Here is a 19,969-nt window from a genome sequence, read left to right on the forward strand (position 1 = left end):
CCCTTTCTCATTCCAGAATCATTTCTTTCACCCTTGCTCCTGATATATCCCTCTAGGAACATTACGAATTAGTACCTCCACTTCCCATCTTCTTTACTAGGTTAAATATGGAACATTCGAGGCAAATTTTCATATTATATATTTGATTATTATTAATTTTATATTATAGTTATAATTTAGGGATCGCAAAAGGACAAGGACAGGAGACGCATCACTCATTCCGTTAGGGGCGAGATGGAGGCCAATTTGTTCTTATAAAATCATTTCTTATTTGTCAGCCAACAATGAACTTGACACATACCTCAATCAATATCTAGTTGACGAAAACTATAAAGAAGCCTCACCCTCTTAGAGATTCGTCTTCCTCGAACAAACCCTTTGGCTAGCTTCACTAGTTTGTTGGAGAAGCGTAGCTGGTTTCACTTCTGGGTTATGCTTTATTGCAGGTGCTAACAAGTTCTATATCGATCGGAGAATCAATACATATCATTGTTGGAAGTTGGAACTCCTCCATTGCGAATAGACTCCCAGAACCTATCCCATATTACCCCTAAAAACTTGCCTTAATGCCATCTCTATTAAAGCCTTTGAATTCAATTAATTAATCACCCAACTCCGACAACCTTAGGGGTCAGCCTAAAACACTAATAAGAAGAGCCCAGAGCCCAGAGCCCAGCCGACTCATAAAAGCGACCCACTCGAACAGCACTTCCGAAAACGCCTTGGCCTCACCCTTAACTGAAAGCGCACTCAGGGCCAGGCTTACGTCTTGGACACGTGGAATCTCCCGATTGCTCCACAAGATCGCACGTACCAACCCCTGATAGCAGCTATTCTCACGTGCCATGCCCATATATAAGCGGCTAGTAACGGAATCAATGATAAGCAAAGCAAGAGAGAGGAGAGCTTCTTCAGAAACTCCGAATTTTCAGGTTCGATATTATAATTGTTTTTAAAATGGAAATATTTTCTTTATTGTTTATCTGATTTTATTTTTGGATTAGTCGTATGTGGCGAAGAAATTCGATTTTGAAAGAAAGAATCCTATATTCTACTTCGTTTCCTGTTTTCTTTTACCGCAAACCCCTTGTTTGGCTGCCGAGAAATCTTCGGAAAAGTATTTTGGTTCTTGCGTTTCGTATTTTCTTGATTATTTATTTATTTATTTATTTGATTTGATTTGATTTGATTTTTTTTAATAAATGGAAACGTCTAAATAGTGATAAACTAAATTATTGAATTGGGGTCGGTGGCGGGGAGGTTTTGATGTTTCGGATCTGAATTCTTTTCCGACATATCGTCAGCAATCAAAAGGAGGATAAAGATAGTTACGAGAGATACGGTATCTAATAATTAAAATTTTAGTTTTTTTTCCCTACATTTTCTCGATAACTAAACACGGCATATACATCATCTCGGAAGTTCAGTTTCCGATTGTTTCAGGACCAGTTCTAATTCAAATTTTAGGTTAAAACTCATATTAAAAACAGAATCATTTAATTTCTTGTTTTCCCACAATCTAGGGTTCCGACAAAGATCACTGATCGAGTGTTGTCATGCCGTACCTTGTCCGGGAGAATCTATTCATCGGTAACATTAGTGACGCAGCGGAGATTCTCCAGAACGGTAGCGCCGAGATCACGCATATCTTATCGGTTCTCAGTTCCGCCTCGATTTCTTTTTTCTCTGAATGGCGCGCCGGACTTTCTATCCCTACCAAAGAAATTCGCACAGTCTTCGTTGGTGGGTCTGGTAGTAGTTCAGAATCCGAGGATAAACCGGTCAATGGTTCAAAGAGTTGTTTATCGCCAGAGAAAATTCTCTATTCACTGGAATATGCGGGCAAGGATCTGAAGCTGGTGAGGATGGCGGTCTCATTGAGGGATATGGAGAGTGAGGATTTGTTGGATTATTTGGATGTGTGTTTGGATTTCATTGACAAGAGTAGGAAAGAGGGTTCGGTTTTGGTACATTGCTTTGCTGGGGTATCAAGAAGGTATGTATATATGTTCTGAATGTAATTGATAAGAGTTAGTTTCTTCCCCCCCCCCTTGGTTTATGCTTTCTGGTTGGTGATGCATATTTTTTAGTTACCATGTGAAGTAGAAATTCTTGTTGACAGCAAAGTAACTTTCTGCATTGTATGTTGAAATTGTGGATCTGTTATGAATTTATGAAATTTATTCTCATATTTTTTCTATATTAATGATATGTTTATTTATTTGATAGGTTATATTAATGTTATGTTTATTACCTTTATGTGAATATCAAATCACCCAAATTTTCTATGTTCAAATTTGTGCTAAAAATTCGAGAGTAAGACTTTGAAGATAAGCCTGACATAAAAGTTTATCCAATTTCTCTTTGCTGGTTAGAGTCTCCGTAACATAGAATGGATATGAGGATTGACAAACCTTATATGAGGCTATTCCAGTCTTAGCATGAGAAAGCAGTGTGCTAGTAACATTATTTTCCAAAGACTGTCTTTTTGCCAATACTAGTAATATAGTATATACATTTTTTTCTTCCAATAGGTAGTTTGAGGTTTAGAGCTTCCTTTCCTCTGGAACCGTAGTTCTGAAAGGGGAAAGGCGCAAAGTTGCCTAAGCCCAAGGTCCAACAGCCTAGGGTGCATGTGCAATTATATAGAACACTATGAATTTGGGCATGCAAATGTGTTCATTTTAGAAGGGCAAAGAAAAAAAAAAAAACGGTTTTTGCCATGAGCTTAGAAAAACAGAAAGAGGAAAAAGGAAAAAAGAAATAGATAGACAAGTTGTGCCTCTTCAATAATACACTTCCTTGGTAGGTGAGGCACCATAACTGGGGAGGTGGTCCTAGGCACCCCTTAAACAACCATATGTATTCCTTGGAAAAACTCTTTAAAATACTGATTTAGTTACACCCTCAAACTTATTCAGAATAGAGTTTTTTTATGGTATAAACTAACTAATTGCTTTTACTTCTAGTTAGGCATGGTATGAGTATGGTTGCAAGCAATAAAGTTGTGGCTTTAGCAAACTGCAACTCAAGAGACATTCATCTTCTTTTAAATAGGAAAGCCACATTAGTCTTTTTTTTCTTTCCCCAATTTAAGATACATTAATTACTTCCCACCTCTTCACTAGTCAATAGTCTATATGATGTATTGAAACAGTGTGGAGGTATAACAGAAGACTGCTTTGTTGTCTAGGCATTTCGTTGGCAACAAACTGTGTATACCTTTTGATAGGATTTATATCTGTTCGTTGGTCCAATACCTTCCCTGCAAAATCGACAATTAATCACATAACAGCCATCAACATTGAGTCCAACTAGTATGACTACATTTAAAAGGTCTTAGTTACTAAAATTTATGAGGATGAGTCCAAGAGATCAGCCATTGTTACCTTTTTTTTTTTCATTTGTATAAAGTATTGTTTTAAATTGGAATCATAACAACCCTTTGTATCTAGTTTTTGTCTAGACAAATAATTTAATCTAGTCTTTGTAATTATTTATGATGTGATGACACGGCTTCAGTCTTGCTACCATTAAGCAAAGTTTTAAGTAGACAACCTTGATAATGTTGGAGAAGCAACCTTTTCTGTTGCAATATAATAAAAGCTTTCATTGATACTGGTCGAACTTAGATGTAACAGTCAACCTACATTTATAAGGCCAAATATTGACATAGTAGCAGTGGTATATTGATCCTTAAATTACTTAACATGGCTTATAGCATACACTTGTAATTTTGTCCTTTCATAGCTTTTGATTCTTGAGGTCATGGATGTGACCTACTTTGATTTTTTTTGGCCACTTGATCCAGTTTTTGTGCATATAAAAACGATTCTGTAGCTTGTAACTAGTCAAGCGATTTATCTGCTATTCTTAAATTTATTTTTATGGATTTCTCAGTCTTGTAGTGCATAAAAGTATAAAAATTGTTTTTCTTGTCACTTGGCCTATAAATGCCCAAAAATTATCCACAGCTGCCTAGTTTGTAATAGCTTTCCAGTTTTTATGCTTTGACATGTCCGAAGGGTTTTACACCCTTCTTTCTGTGTGTTTGTTGCAGTGCATCTATCATTACAGCATACCTGATGAGAACTGAGCGTCTATCTCAAGAAGGTTCGAACAATTCCCATGTTTGTTTGGAGTATTTTGGGTCTATGTATTGGTATTTACTTGTTGCCTTTTATTTCATTTCTTGCAAATCTTAATTGCCTTTTTTGTGATGATACAGACTGTGAAGAGAGAGAGAGAGAAAAGAGAGAATCCCTAATTATTGTTATTGAAAAACTGTAAAGAATACACATTGGACTTGGGTATATATATACATGCTAGTGGGACCCACAATGCAGTAAGGAAAGAAAAGGGAAAAGAAAAGTAAATAACCTAAATAACTATACATTGTCTAACACTCTCCCTCAAGCTGGAGCATATATGTTATATGCACTAAGCTTGTTACAAATATATTTAATTTTAGGACCTCTGAGAGATTTAGTAAAAATATCTGCTAGTTGATCATTTGAATTGACAAAACTAGTCGCCACACATCCTGATGCGATCTTCTCTCTAATGAAGTGACAGTCAACTTCAATGTGTTTGGTCCTTTCATGGAAGACTGGATTGGATGCAATATGCAAAGCGGCTTGGTTGTCACAGATGAGCTTCATCTGTTCATCCTTTCCAAATCTCAACTCCCAAAGAAGATGTTTCAGCCATATGAGTTCACATGTTGCCAGAGCCATAGCTCGATACTCGGCTTTAGCACTAGATCTAGCCACTACATCTTGTTTCTTACTCTTCCAAGATATTAGGTTACCTCCAATAAAAACACGATACCCGAAAGTGGAACGTCTATCTGTGGGTGAGCCAGCCCAATCTGCATCTGTGTAACCAACAACTTGGGTATGACCTCTGTTCTCGTACAACACACCTTGGCCTGGTGTGCTTTTGATATATCGAAGAATGCGGATTACAGCATCCCAATGGCTATTACATGGTGACTGTAGGAATTGACTAACAACACTTACAGGAAAAGAAATGTCTGGACGAGTAATGGTGAGATAGTTCAGTTTACCTACAAGTCGTCGATATCTACCAGGATCTCCTAAAGGCTCCCCCTGTCCTGGTATAAGTTTGACATTTGGATCCATAGGAGTGTCTACCGGTTTACAGTCTAACATACCGGTTTTTTCCAAGATGTCTAAAGCATACTTCCTTTGGGAAAGAACCACATCGGAACTGGATTGAGCTATCTCAATCCCTAAGAAATACTTGAGTTTCCCCAAGTCTTTAGTTTGAAAGTGGGTGAAAATGTGTTGCTTTAGGTTCTGAATACCATTCTGATCACTGCCTATAATGTCGATGTTGTCCACATAAACTACCAGATAAATACACTGCCCCGAAGAGTTATGATGATAGAAAACAGAATGGTCTGCTGTACTGCAGAACATGCCAAACTCCTAAACAACAGAACTAAAACGGCTAAACCATGCTCGAGGACATTGTTTCAAGCCATATAGAGAACGGCGTAACCTGCACACTAAACCAGACTCCCCCTGAGCAACAAAACCAGGTGGTTGCTCCATATAAACTTCCTTAGCAAGATTCCCATGAAGGAAAACATTTTTAATGTCTAACTGATAAAGAGGCCAAGAGTGCATAGCAGCCATGGAGAGCAATAGACGAACAGAAGCTATCTTGGCAACAGGAGAGAAAGTGTCACCATAATTAGAACCATAAACCTGAATATAACCTTTAGCAACTTAGCGGGCCTTAAGCCGATCAACCTGACCATCAGAGCCAACCTTAACTGTGTAGACCCAACAACAACCAATTATAGATTTACCAGAGGGTAAAACAACAAGATCCCAAGTGCCATTGGAGTGTAAAGCAGCCATTTCATCTACCATTGTCTGTCGCCAGCCTGGATGGGAAAGAGCCTCAGGGGTGCTCTTGGGAAGAGAAACAGAAGATATAGCAGAAACAAATGCAGAATAGGGTGAAGATAATCGATGGTAACTCAAAAAATTGTAAATGGGATGAGGATTACGAGTAGATCGATTACCTTTCCGAAGAGCAATGGGTAAGTCAGCAGAAGGAGGCAGAGCCGGGGCAGGAGAAGCCGAAGGGATAGGAGGTGAGTTAGCAGGTACCGCGGCCAAAGAAGGAGGAACAGCGACACGATGACAGCGATGATAAACCTGAAGTGGGCGAGAAGCACTGCATCAGGTGGGGAGATAATGGGAAGGGATAAAACTTCAGAAACAGGAAGAGACTCAGAGGTGGAGAAAAATGGTGAGTCCTCAAAGAAAGTGACATCAGCGGAGAGAAAGTAGCGATGAGTCTCAGAGGAATAACAACGATAACCCTTTTGAAGTCTGGAATATCCCAAGAAGATGCATTTTGTGGCTCTGGCAGAAAGTTTGTCCTGTCTAGGAGTGAGAATATGAACAAAGCAAGTACAACAAAAAACACGAGGAGGGAGGAAATAAAGTGGTTGATTAAGGAAAAGAAGGGAATGAGGAATCTGATTGTGTAATATAGATGAGGGCATACAATTAATCAAATAACATGCTGTAAGAACAACGTCCCCCCAAAAACGAAAAGGAACATGACTATGTAGAAGGAGAGTACGAGCTGTCTCAACAAGATGTCGATTCTTACGTTCAGCTATCCCATTTTGTTGAGGAGTATGAGCACAAGAAGACTGATGAATTATCCCATGTTGAGACATAAATGAAGTAAATGGTGCAGAAAAATATTCCCTGGCATTGTCACTGCGCAACACATGAATAGAAATATTGAACTGGGTTTGAATTTCAGCATAAAATTTCTGGAAAATAGAGAATAACTCAGCTCGATTTTTCATTAAAAATAACCAAGTACATCGAGAATAGTCATCAATGAAAGTGACAAAATACTGAAATCCTAAAGTAGACGCGGTCCGACAAGGACCCCAAACATCAGTGTGGACAAGTTCAAAAGGAGACTTTGCCCGATTATTCAAACGCTTTCGGAATGAGACACGAGTATGTTTCCTAAGCTGACAGGACTCACACGCAAGTGACGACAAAGATGAAAAACTAGGGACCATTTTCTGGAACTTGGATAGACTAGGGTGGCCCAGGCGACTGTGGATGAGAAGGGGAACATCAGTGGAAATGCAAACTACAGGTAAAGGCGAGATGAGGTGATAGAGGCCTTGAGACTCACGTCCTATGCCAATCGTCTTCCCCGTACTCCGGTCCTGCAAGGTCACAAATTTATCAGAGAAAGTGATAGAACAGTTAAAAGTGCGAATTATTTTGCTGATGGAAATAAGATTAAAAGGACACTCAGGGGCATAAAGGACAGAATGGAGAGGTAGGGAAGGGAGAGGATGAGCGAAACCAAAACCTTTAGCCATAGTTTGGGAACCATTAGCTAAAGTAATAGTAGGTAAGGCAGAGGTAGTAGTAATAGAAGAGAAAAGATCCTTATTACCAGATATGTGATCAGAAGCGCCAGAATCTAGAATCCAAGGTCCAAGAGAAGATGTGTAGGTAAGACAAGCAGAAGCTTTACCAGTCTGGACAACAGAAGCAATAGAAGCTGACTTGGTGGCCTGATAGCGGAGATAGTCGTCATACTCACTGTCAGTGAGGAAAATACCCTGAGATGTGGAGGAACTGGGAGGCTGAGGCGACTGAGGATCAGATGACTGGGCCACGTGGGCAGTGCGGGGAGGCCACCCATGTAACTGATAACACCGATCACGAGTGTGGCCAAGCTTATTGCAATAGGTGCAATGAGGACGTTGGCCTCTACCTCGGTTATCATTGCGTCCTCCTCGAGAGTTAGTTTGAGAAACTAACACAGAAGAATCTGAAGTGTTATCAGATGGCAAAGTCTGAGTGGAGGAGATACGGAGGAGGCGAACAAACACATCATCCAAGGATGGAACGGAGGAACTGCCAAGAATTTGATCGCGGACGGTCTCGAGATCTGGACGGAGGCCAATAAGCGTAAGAACCATGAAGAACTTGTCAATCTGTATGCGTTGATCCCCAACATCAGTAGTAAGAGGCATCACGGTCAAGAATTCCTCCTTAAGAGAGGCAATCTGGCCAATATAAGTAGATAAATCCATGTCTTGTTGTCTGACATTAACAATAGAAGAAGCCACCTTATAAAGACGTTGGATATCATTCGTGTATAACCCTTTCGCCTGATTCCAAAATTTAAAGCATGTTTTGTAGGCCCGAAGATGATGCAAAATCTTAGGATCAACTGATTGCCATAACACACTACATAACTGTGCATCTATCTTCCTCCATTGTACTTTGTCAACCTCAAGGATATCCACCTCCTGCATAACAAGATGATCCTCATAACCTTGACCCATAAACCAAAGCTCCATAGAGGCAGAGTAGGACTAATAATTTTCACTGCCAACCAATTTCTCCGAAGTAATCATAGGAGATCCAGATATGACAGAGGAAAAAGTGGAACTTTTAGTAGCCATATCTACTTATCTAGTGAATGAAATACGTTTGGATCGAAGAGAGCCCTAATACGGCTTATCGCGGACTTCCTAAGACACGTGCAGGGCTCGGGGTGGAGAGGAAGTCACCGGAGGTCGTCGGAAAGGCGGTTTAGAGGGCCGACGGAGACAAAAAACCCCAAAAAATGCACTTTTAGGGCTCAGATGACACAAGCACAGATGGAGGGTGGCTAGAGGGCGTCAGGTGAGGTTGGAAGTGGAAGCGCGTGGCCGGAAAGTGCCCCACACGCCCTCACGTGCCGGCGCGTGAGATTCAGGCCGCCGGAGAAGAGACGCGCGTGGCCGGCGCGTGGTTGGGATTCTTCCTTCGGTGCTTTGAGAAAAGTTGAAGATCTCCTCCTTGCGCACCTGATGGTATGGTCGGTGTCAGAAAAGGACTTCGCCAGAAAAGTCACCGGAAGAGGTTGTTGGCGGTGAGGGTTTTCCGACGACGGTGAGGGTTGATCGGAAGCTTTAGGAGATGGGAAGGGTGACCGGAATGAAACACAGTCACTGAAAGATTTCTCAGAATGGATTCACGGATAAACCGGAAATAATTAGGGTTTTTTTCTCCTTAGGCTCTGATACCATGTAAAGAGAGAGAGAGAAAAGGGAGAATCCCTAATTATTGTTATTAAAAAACTGTAAAGAATACACATTGGACTTGGGTATATATATATATACATGCTAGTGGGACCCACAATACAGTAAGGAAAGAAAAGGAAAAGGAAAAGGAAAAGTAAATAACCTAAATAACTATACATTATCTAACACAAACAATTTTGGAGATACTATCTTTTTTATTTTATGTTTTTTTTCTAAGAGTTGACTTTTTCCCCTCTACTTTCCTGCAGATGCACTTGAGTCCTTACGGCAGAGCTGTGAGTTTGTTTGCCCTAATGATGGTTTTCTGGAACAGGTGATAAAAGGCAATGCTATATCATCTTTTGATTTTTGGGACAGCATTGCTAGCTTACATCATGTCCATGTCATGGATTCTAAATGTCTTCTTTTTCTTTTCTCCTGTGGCAGTTAAAAATGTATGAAGATATGGGTTTCAAGGTCGATCATGCTAACCCCATATACAAGCGCTTTCGCCTAAAAGTATTAGGTATATTTTATATACATATATATTCTCATTTGATTTATTTTTCTTTTTTGTTTCATCTTCTATTTTGAGGTTTTGATGAATTTGCAAATGGATCGGTTCATGAATGACTCAGGTCTGGCTTGTAATGTGTTCATTTTTCTGTGTGTTTTGAAAATTTTGGTGTTATCTCTGTTTGTTCATGTGGTTTTTTGAGAATTTAGGGCTTCTAAGTCCTGTGGAGACAGAAGACCTTTAGTCTTTCCTGGTTTTAAACAATGTGTACAACTAGAGAGAGATCAAAAGGGGATAAGTGTTAGAGAAAGTAAATTAGATGATAAGTTCACAACTTTTGATCAACAAAAAGATCAGTTTTTTAATTAGCTTAGGATGTGTTGCAATAACCTAATGATGTATTCAACCATCAACTTTGATTGTACTGCACTTCCTGGACAAAGGGGGTATGGAGGAAATATTAGAAGCTTCTGAATGGGATCTTACTGCACATCAATCTGTAAGTCAATGTTATTACTGTTTTTTTTTTTATTGCTTTCTCTCCTGAATTACTGTTGAATATTCTATTATATCTGTTGTCCCTCCTGATTAAGCAACTGAAGCATTTTTGTAGCCATATATATCAGACATTGTGTAACTCACCTTGTATTTGAGTTTTAGATCTAAATAGGAGGGCTTCATGGAGACATTCTGTGTGCTGCCATTCATAAATTTTATGTCCTGAACTTGGTATCCTTATTTCCAAAATATACGCTATCAACCTTAGGATGTTCTTTCTTATCCATTTGAATTTTCCTGTTTGCCCCTTGGATATATTTAGTGAAGCAAAATCCAAATCTAGAAGTATGGCTTGCAAAAGAGCCTCTTTACCTTAAAGTTGATGTTATTTATTATGGACCATGCATTTAATCTATTGCAAACTATTTTATGTGTGGTTGTACTCATGTTTAACATTCTTTTACAAATGAATTGTAATTCTGGTGTTTGGTATTTTTCTTTTATGTTTTGAAATGATTATGAGAACTTTCCCTTTTATCTTTTTTCCTTTTTTTAATATGAAGTTTTAGAATGAGGAGCAAGGGTAAATCCTTATTTGGATCTAAGTTAAGGTTTTATGCCCAATGTCTATAGGTGAACTTTATAATCGTGGAGAGAAAATAGACAGCTCTAAATTTGGGGCAGATCCTGGCATCTCAACAGAACCCATTTCTTCTAAAGTAGAGGCATCTCCAAATGGAGTAATTAATTCAACTGCTGCATACCGCTGCAAAAAATGCCGAAGAGTTGTTGCATTGCAAGAGAATGTTGTGGATCATGTTCCAGGTGAGGGTGAGACTTCCTTTCAGGGGTCCAAGCGGAGAAGTGGCAACCCTTTTGACAAGTCAAGTGAGTTTGAGTGCTCTTCCATCTTTGTTGAGCCTTTACGGTGGATGACAACAGGTAAAAATCACCTAACAACCTATTTCTAGGGTCCATGATTCTTTCGACCCTTCTTGCATAAAGCTGTAGAGATAAATGAAATTACAATATCAACCATAAAGCTCTACCCTTCCCATAAACCCCACTGCCACTTTGGTGATGAGGAACTAGCTTTTTTTGTAAGCATCTTGAATAAAAAATACAAATAGATTACAAGAATAGATTAAAATGAAACTGTAAGATACAAATGAAGGTAAAAGAGGTTTTTTCAAATCAGCATTTTCAACTACAAGATCTGCCCGTCTAAAAACTTTTATAAGAATATATACAGGCATAGGTTCTGAAGTGAATACGGGTACAGGTTTCAATCATGACTGACATTTCCACCACAAGAACCAACTTCTGGGCGGGGAAATTATTATTGCTGGGAATAATTTATAAATTCTGATTGTGATATCAGAGGCATATTTTGATAATCTGGCAGTACTTCAGAAATAATCCCAAATTAAAATGAACCTACTATTATGGTTCCCTAGGTTTCATGTGCTCTATAATTTGTGTTCACATGTATGAAATGGATGTAGTTCTGAGTCTCTCGTCTCTCTTGTTGCCCAGTTGAAGAAGGTGCGTTGGAGGGCAAGCTGACATGTGCTCACTGCGAAGCCCGTTTGGGTTATTTTAATTGGTCAGGGATCCGGTGCAGTTGCGGGACTTGGGTCACCCCTGCCTTTCAGATCCATAAAAGCCGAGTTGATATCAGCACTGTCTAATATTTTTCTTTTGGCAAAAGGGATAGGCTAATGCTTAGCTTTCCCCCTTTTTTACTGACAAAAAAGACGGTCATGTGAGGTAAAACCAGTGCCTAACATCAATCCAGTAATTACTTTTAAATTTTGGTTTACTTTGGATGCCGTAGAGACAGTTTATGATTTTATAGGGAGAAAAAAAAAAAAAAACACCATTCCATTTTTACTTTGCACCTTGTTTGGGTGATTCAGGAGCTGCAGCTGGAGGTAGGGGCATGGCCTTGTGCTAGTGATTTATGGTATGACGTGGCTTTTACGATATGCTTCAGTGCTTAAAATGGATAGCCGTAATGGAGGTTCAAGATACGCATGTCAAAATGCTTTTTGGTACAAATATGTATTTATGAGACATTCAAGCCTATTATTATTGCCATTGTGGAGGTCGGCCTCATCAAATTTTCATTTGCCTTTGACTCTTGTTACAGATTGTCAATTGATGGTTTTGGTGTTTTCAGTTCTTGGTTCATAAACTTCAATTCCCAATTTTTTTTAAACCCTTTCTTTCCTTACTTTTCCAAGGGGGACTAATACCTATTCAGATTTCCCTCGACCAGATCCAGCGCAGTTCAGTTCGCTAAAGAAAATCCGTAATAATCCAACTAGAGCACGCAACTATCAGAAAACACATGGTGTATATCTGGGTACAAAGAATATAAATTTTTTCTCAAGTGGCTGGCTCTAAAAACAGAAATTAAACATTTTTACAAACATGTCAGCATGAACAGCCTGCAGCTATGCATATCTGAGTCTCTATGGAAAGATGATATGCGTGTTCCATGTGGTGTAAAGAATGGTACAGGCTCCTATAAACCCCATAGTATATCAATACTGGTCTCAAAACTATTACCTACGAATTTGCCATAGACGGGGGGTGGACAAAAGAAAGAAAAATCTTGCAGAAAGTTATCAATTAGTGCCTTGATGGTTCCCAAGAGCAGATCTGTTTGGGTTCCCATTTCCAATCCATCCTTCTTTCAAAACAATCCCGAGTTTCCTTTTGCTAAGCCAAATTTCCATTAAAATTAATGGGATTGTGCTTCAAGAAGGATGTTAGTAGCTGCATTGACATCATTTCTAGCATGGACGAGCGCTTGCCTGGCAGAGTTCCTGTCAAAGCCCATTGAAACCAGAGTGGCAATGGCGTCTTCTGGTGGCTCTATGGTGGCTGCCCCCATGCTGGAAGGATAGTTGCCCTGAAACCAAGCAAGAGATTATCTAGTAGGATACCAAAAAAAACTGAAGCTGATAAAAACTAAATTTATTCTGATTTACATATAGCAAGAGAAACAGGGATTTCTCTTTTACTTTGTTCCAGTGAGTGATGCCGAGCATGCCCATGTGAACTCATGCATGTGTGAACCACAAAGGAAAAAAGCCTATGCAAATGAAACCCAAAACATTCAGGAAAACTACTTAACCTCCACTTGGCGACCAGCATAGGATGGTGCATTTCCTAGAATATTCCTGGATGGTGCTGCAGTTGAGGAGCTCCCTGTTGCTGGTGAAGAAAGCCGCGAGAAGAATGAGCTGATGAATTCAGGAAACTGCAAAATGGAAGTATACATTCATTTTTTCAAACTAACATGAAACAAAGATTTAGAAATGGGAACAAAGTTGAAACAAAACAACATTACAAAGAGTTGGAACATATGTTCACACTTCACAATGAATAAGAACAAAATCCAGTAAGTGAAAAGAACAATAATGTCGAAGTACAGCAGCATATCAGCTGTTATGAACTCAAATCTGAAAGCTCTTGTTGAACATCAAAGAATACTTTATTTCTGGTTTTAAATTGATACCGCTTTGTAAAATTATAATAGCTCAAACAGCTAATATGTATGAAGATACATGGCCAAGTTACAAAGCAGTGCAGAGGAAACCTGTTAATCATATACTACAGATGAAACACACAAACAAAGATTATATTCCAGATGTACAAACATACAAACATCACATCAACTATCTGTTAGTTTAATGGCATTTTGGGATGCCTCTCAAGTGATCCCAGTGTAAGAGGATAGAATTCTGCACAGGGAAAAAAACAAATAAGGCAAGATGTGATGCAATTTTACTCATGTTGTATCTAATTTATTTTTTCCCACAGATCAGGATAGATGTTTTTATGTTTACCAAAGGCAAAACAACCCTAATCATCCCAAAGCAAATGCAACAGCAAAAAGTCACCCCATGCACACAATGAATATTGCTAAAATAGTAACATCATCAATCATATGAATCAAGAGCTTTTACTGGCAGTTATACTAAAGAAATGCTGAAATCCATGTTTTATGGTTAAAATTCATGGCATGAGTCACTGACTTGGGACATCCAAAGGCAGATAGATCAATATTAGGATATACATACACATTACACAATATTAGGCTTAAAAAAAAGGTAATGTAGAAATGATAGAAAAAAGGACTAACCCCATTTCAGAATCTACTTGAACTGAAGCTTGGTAAACTTATGTAAAGGTAAAGGTAAACAAGATGTAGAATAGAATCTCACGTTTCTAGCACAGCAGTGACTCATTTACACTTATGATTTATTTTACATACAATGTATAAACTCCATCCTACAGTGTAAGAACTCAAGAGTTACCCTGGCAGCTGTCAGGGTAGCAATCATAAAATGTTTTAGTAAAAAAATGTATTATTTAGCTATCATATATACTTGTTGACCAATAAATGCAAGAAGGGGGGAGAGAGGGAGAGAAGGAGAGAGAGAGAGAAACGATGTTGACAAATTTTAACATACATAACATGGATCAGAACATTACCTTCATCTTGCGGATGTGAAAGAAATTTAGGCGATATAAGGAACCAGCAAGGATGCCGCATATCCCTGGCAAGATAGATCTTTTCCAGGATGACAAAAGAAGCTACAGGATGGAAACCAAAATTAGAAATCAGGCCTAGTGAAGATAAGAAAGAGGCAGAGGTGTCGAGGAAAGGAAAAATTAAAAATTTTCAGCACTGGGTTTCACTTGCATGTCATAAACAGAGAAAATAGATGGTGACCTCCTAAAAGCTCCATTACCTGAAGACCGGCTAAATATATGAAAGATTTATCAGTGAATCGGATGCCAAATACACGGTACCGTGTTGAAATTGGAATGTCGAAGTAGAAGGGTACAAACGAAGAGAATATAAGACCATAAGGTCCAGATGTGAGCAAGTTTAAGGTGGGTTCTGCAAAGAATAATTAAAACAAATTTAGTTTAACAATCAAATTTAAGAGAAAAAAAAAAGAATAAATAAATGTTCCCAGAAGATAACTATGTAGCATCACAAACATTGTCCCGACTAAAATTTTGTCAAGAAATAATTAAAACCATAAACAAAGACACAAGCTACAAGACAAAATATATGAACCAAACACAAAAATTACATGTGAGAAAACATATGGAAGGAGAGAATCTGGAGATCATTTTAAAGTGAGGAATAGTATTGTAGTCTTTTAATGTGGGTTAGAATGTTTATATAGATGGAGGCCCAATGCCCTCGGTTGATTTTATAGATTCATAAATTGGTTGGGTTCTTGCTGAGGGAGGAAGTTATTTATTGTTCTCTTTTTTGGTTGTCTTTTGGCATCCTTTAAATACATACTGTGTACTTCAATCTGCTGCTTTGTTAGGAGTTTTTTATAATATTATCTTGCTTACCAATAAAAAAAAATTACATGTGACATAAAAAAAATGGACAATCATTTCATGGATTAGAAGTCATTCATCTCTTAATTAGGATGAGATAGGTGAGGGAGTTTTTGGAATCCATGTTTCTCTTGGCACTTAAATGATTGAGAGTTAGGCATTGTTGAGACTTTTCTCTCAAGATTGCAAGACAAGTTGATGAGAAGAGAAGATATGATGTAGGGCGGACAGAAGTCCATTATCCCATCTCACAAAGTTGATTGAGACTGCTTCTGACACGCTGCCAGGGTTTATTGGGTTGAGACGATGGGCAGTTCATTTGTGGTCTCTGAAAAGGGGGTTGAAGCTATCAACCCTTGGGGGTGCTTTTGGCCATGCAAGTAAGGGGCTCACGGAGTTTTAAGGGGTTTGTCTTGCATTTGGAGAGGTGGAACCCAGAAGTAGGTGTTTTCAAAAGGGTGTAGCACCTAAGGAAGTGTGGTGAGAGTACTAGGTCTTTGCGGCATCTTTGGAGTCGAGAGGTGTTCAAGAAGATTTGGGACTCTTGTAGAGGCTTCATGGCCATGGATGAGCACACCGCTGTCCTGTCTCATTTGCAGTGGGGGCTAGGATTCTGGTGAAATCGGGGGAGCAAGCTTTGCCTGGCTTGCTTCAGGTGGTAGTGGGTTCTTCTAGCTTCTCTGTTCAGCTATGGTGAGAATTTCCACCCAGATTTTCAGTTGTGGTTCCAAAGTCTAGCGGTAGTGGTTGCGGTTGCTTGGATCAGGAGGTCAGGGATGATGCCATGGGAGTCTCATGCACCGCTGAGGGTATGATGTTGGGGCTGCCTGTGGTGCAGGATGCAGGGGTTAGTGTGTCATTTGCTAGTGGTAAGAGGAGTGGAATGGGTGTGGGAGTAGCTTTTGGCCATGCAAAAGCTACTGTTGTGGTGTCAGAGAAGGGGGGGCGGTGATAGTGGGGCTGTTGCAGGTGAAAGGAATGATGGGGGGGACTGGACAGTGGAGGTTTCAAGAAAGGAAGTCCAAGGGGAGAAGGCTAATGGGCTTCCTTACATGGACCACGATTTTCGCATAGTTAAAGGAATTTTAAAGGCCCTTGGGCCCAGAACTTTAGAGGCCCAACGAGCAGCTGGTCATTCTTCAAGGGTTGTCTCAGCTGCAGCCCAAACTCAGTGGCCCTCATTGAGGGGGGGCCAAGTGGGGATTGGGCTCCATGCGAGGTTGTTACTGGCAGAGAATCTCAGGGCCTTGACTCTTCAATTGGAGCCCGTATTTCTTTGGGTCGTGGCAGTGTGGAGACCCAATGCAGAGGAGGCCAGGTGGGATTATTTTTTAGAGAGTGAGCCACTGGAGGTGGGCCAGGCATGCCAAGAGGCTTTGCCTTAGGAGGGCTCTTTAAAGGGAGAGAGGACTTTTTTGGCTCCTAGTGTTGTAGATGATAGCCCTGTTGATGGCGCTAGGGTTCTGATGCCTTTGTCTCCTGCTAACTGACGAGGTTCTCATAAAGGAAGCAACAAGATTCTTAGTTGGTAAGTCTTCAATTCCAGATGGTCCAAAGGGGGGATGATCTTTTTCCTCAGCGCTCTCTTTGTCCATTAACAAGGGGTGTTCTATGGGGAGGACGTGGTTGAGGAAGCCCCAAAGAATCAGCCCAAGGTTGACAAGCTTGCAATCCTAGAGGTGAGTGGTGAGGAAGGGGCCTTAGGTTTTGAAAGTCCTAGCAGGGGCCATCAGAAGTAGAGAGCCTCATCTCTTATAAAAAACTCATCTCGTTTAGCAAGTTTTTTAGGTTTGTCAGTTGATGGGAATGAAAAGGAAATCGTGTCCCTTCTAAGGAAATTGGAATCCAGAAAGCAGCATAGAGCTTCAATTGCAAAGAGGAGGCCCCCTTCCACGCCTCATTTGATTAGGGAGCTTTGAAATTTGGAATGCTAGGTTAATTACTGTAGTTCAAACAAAAAAGAGAAAAACCATAGCAACGAGAGGGAGTTGGTTTGTAAGCAACTGTCGAGGTTGTGTTTTTAGGGTTGTGGTAGGTTGTAGTAGCTTTCTTGGTGTTAGTTTGGCTGACAAGGATAAGTGGTGGTGGCAGTGGTGGGGTGTTTCAAGTTGTTTTCACCTAATTGTTGGTTAAGTCTAGGTTCTTGTTTTTCTAGGCTTTTGGCTAATGTCTTGTGTTTTGGGGGTTGGTTTGCTGTCTCTCTTTCCTTTCGCTTGTTTTTAGTTGCTATTTTTATACTTTGTGTGTGGTTTGGGTGCCTTTCTCAAGCGCTTTTAATATATTCGCTTTGTTTACCTATCAAAAAATAAAAATAAAATTATCCCATGTTAACTGACTACCAACACTTTTTAGGCCTCATGTGGGACTACCTCTACCCTCATTAGCTTATACTTTTTCAAGTGTATGTGATCCCACATCATTTGGTATCAAAGCAAGGTCTGACCTACCTCACTTTGCGCTCACTAACTTGGGCACCAACAATTGAGTGGGGGTGTCGGATGTAGGACAGACGAAAGTCCTATATCCTCACCAACATTGTTTGGGCCTTATATGTAGGGCTACCTCCACCCCCCATGAACCAGATTTTGGTGGGACATGCGGGTAGGAGATTCTAAGCTAAAGGATCTCTTCCCTTTGCTGTTTAGAATTGCAGCTAATAATTCTGCAATAGTGGCTGATCTGTGGGGAAGACAAGAAGGTGGAGGTGGGGGTTGGGAGGTGCACTTTAGAAGACCCTTTCAAGATTGGGAGTTAGAGGAGGTGAACCGCTTTTTGGGTTACATTTCTGCAGTAAGGGTGCAAGAAGGGGAGGATTTTCTGGTTTGGAAAATTGAGAGAAAAGGAACGTTTAAGGTAAATTCTTATTATAGGTCTTTGAAGGAAGACAATATGCCCCTTTAAGAACTCGTTTTTTTGCTTGGGAAGCAGTTTGGGGTAAAATTTCCACTATAGATATGCTAATGAGGAGGGGTTGGTCTATGGCTAATAGATGCAACCTGTGCAAAGAAAATGAGGAAACGGCGAACCACATCCTAATTCATTGTGGTAAGACAAGGGATCTTTGGAACTTATTGTTTTCTTCGTTGGGGTGGTGTGGGTGCTCCCGGATTCGGTGAGAAATTTGTTTCTTGAGTGGAAAATGAAAGGCATGGGGAAGAAAAGGAGTGTAGTTTGGAAAATGGCGCCTATTTGTCTGTTTTGGTGTATTTGGGGAGAGCGAAATCGAAGAACCTTCCTAGAGGAAGAGATGACAAATACGAGCTTGAGGAAACTTTTTCTTCGATCCCTGCTTGAATGGTCTCAACAATTTGTGGACTTGGACTTGGACTATCTCTCTTTTCGGATTTTGTTGGGTGATAGGGTTGTTGTTTAGCTAATCCTTATTAGACTTTATTTTTCTCTTGTTGCCTTGTTTTGGGCCTTCTTTGTATACAGCCTGTGTACTTAGGGAGCGCCCCTTGTTTTCTGGCCTTTTTTAATCTAATGGTTCTCTTTGTCTATAAAAAAAAAATGGTCCCTTATCAAGATATTGATAAGATGATTAGGAAAGAGTAGAAGAATGGAGTTTTTTTAGTTAAACCCCTTTACTATGCCCTGGAAACCAGTGAGGTCAATCCCCTTTCTGTCGAGCATCGTTTGGAAATCATGGGTTCTCACTTAAGCGAACTTTTTTTGCTTAGGAAGCCGATTAGGAAAAGTATTGACATTAGATTGACTCTAAAAACAAGAGTGGCCATTGGTGACCAAATGTCTAAAATCAAAGGGGAATCAATTGATCACATTTTTCTTCATTGCACCAAATCAAGGGTTTGTTGTCCTCCCTGTTTGGCATGGTTTGGGTGCTCCCTCCACAATTAGAGACACTCTTTTTTTATAAGCAAATAGAGAATCTATTGAAAGAGTGCCAATGAAAGGGGGACATACCCTATGCATACAAGAAGTGTACACAGAAAACAAAATAAGGAATACCAATACGTATCTACAAAAAAACAACTTCAAAACCAAACTATCCACAACCAAGGCAATCTATGAAGACAAACAAAGAGAAATTTCCCATGTCTAACAAAGCTTTAGACCAATCAAAGAGGATTGATTAAACTCTCCTTTAACCTCTCATTTGCAAGTTCTTCTCTAATAAAGATTCTACAATTCTATTCCTTTCAAATGCACCAAAACAAGCAAAGGGGCGCCATCTCCCAAACACGACAACTTTTCTTATCCAATCCTTAGAATTTTCACTCAAGGAGCGGATTCTTTCTTGTAACTAGAAATATCCAATTCTAACCAAAAAATGATGAAGGGAACATCCATAACACCTTTGTCCTTGCACAATGAATCAAAATGCGATCAACAAACTTTTCACTCTTTTTGCAAAGATTACATCTATCACCCATCATCCAACCCCTCTTCATTAATAAGTCTAGAGTTGAAATTTTCCCTCACGCTACATTTCAAGTGGAAAAACAAGATCC

General features: G+C 39.7%; 2 protein-coding genes across 3 annotated transcripts in view; one reads left to right on the forward strand and one right to left on the reverse strand.

Moving 5' to 3' along the window:
- Window positions 1-748: 748 nt before the first annotated feature.
- LOC117920275 (dual specificity protein phosphatase 12-like) lies at window positions 749-12,318 on the forward strand. 2 transcript variants are annotated; one of them, XM_034837707.1, is made up of 8 exons: window positions 749-932; window positions 1,524-1,996; window positions 4,061-4,113; window positions 9,370-9,434; window positions 9,548-9,626; window positions 10,749-11,057; window positions 11,652-11,885; window positions 12,035-12,318. In XM_034837707.1, the coding sequence occupies exons 2-7, from the start codon at window positions 1,557-1,559 to the stop codon at window positions 11,804-11,806; spliced, it is 1,101 nt and encodes a 366-aa protein (XP_034693598.1). In that variant the 5' UTR covers window positions 749-932; window positions 1,524-1,556; the 3' UTR covers window positions 11,807-11,885; window positions 12,035-12,318. The 2 variants fall into 2 exon arrangements, with proteins under 2 accessions (XP_034693598.1, XP_034693599.1); XM_034837708.1 differs by lacking the exon at window positions 749-932 and adding an exon at window positions 1,228-1,342.
- A 115-nt stretch (window positions 12,319-12,433) lies between these two features.
- Window positions 12,434-19,969, reverse strand: part of LOC117920277 (rhomboid-like protein 20) — a 28,067-nt gene continuing 20,531 nt past the window's right edge. Inside the window, exons 5-8 of the mRNA XM_034837709.1 lie at window positions 14,885-15,036; window positions 14,625-14,726; window positions 13,261-13,386; window positions 12,434-13,035 (exon numbers count right to left, since the gene is read on the reverse strand). Coding sequence (XP_034693600.1) covers window positions 12,865-13,035; window positions 13,261-13,386; window positions 14,625-14,726; window positions 14,885-15,036 — 551 coding nt within the window. The 3' untranslated portion in view covers window positions 12,434-12,864. The remainder of the gene's footprint in view (window positions 13,036-13,260; window positions 13,387-14,624; window positions 14,727-14,884; window positions 15,037-19,969) is intronic.

Source organism: Vitis riparia, chromosome 8 (assembly GCF_004353265.1).
Source record: "Vitis riparia cultivar Riparia Gloire de Montpellier isolate 1030 chromosome 8, EGFV_Vit.rip_1.0, whole genome shotgun sequence".
NCBI lineage: Eukaryota > Viridiplantae > Streptophyta > Magnoliopsida > Vitales > Vitaceae > Vitis > Vitis riparia.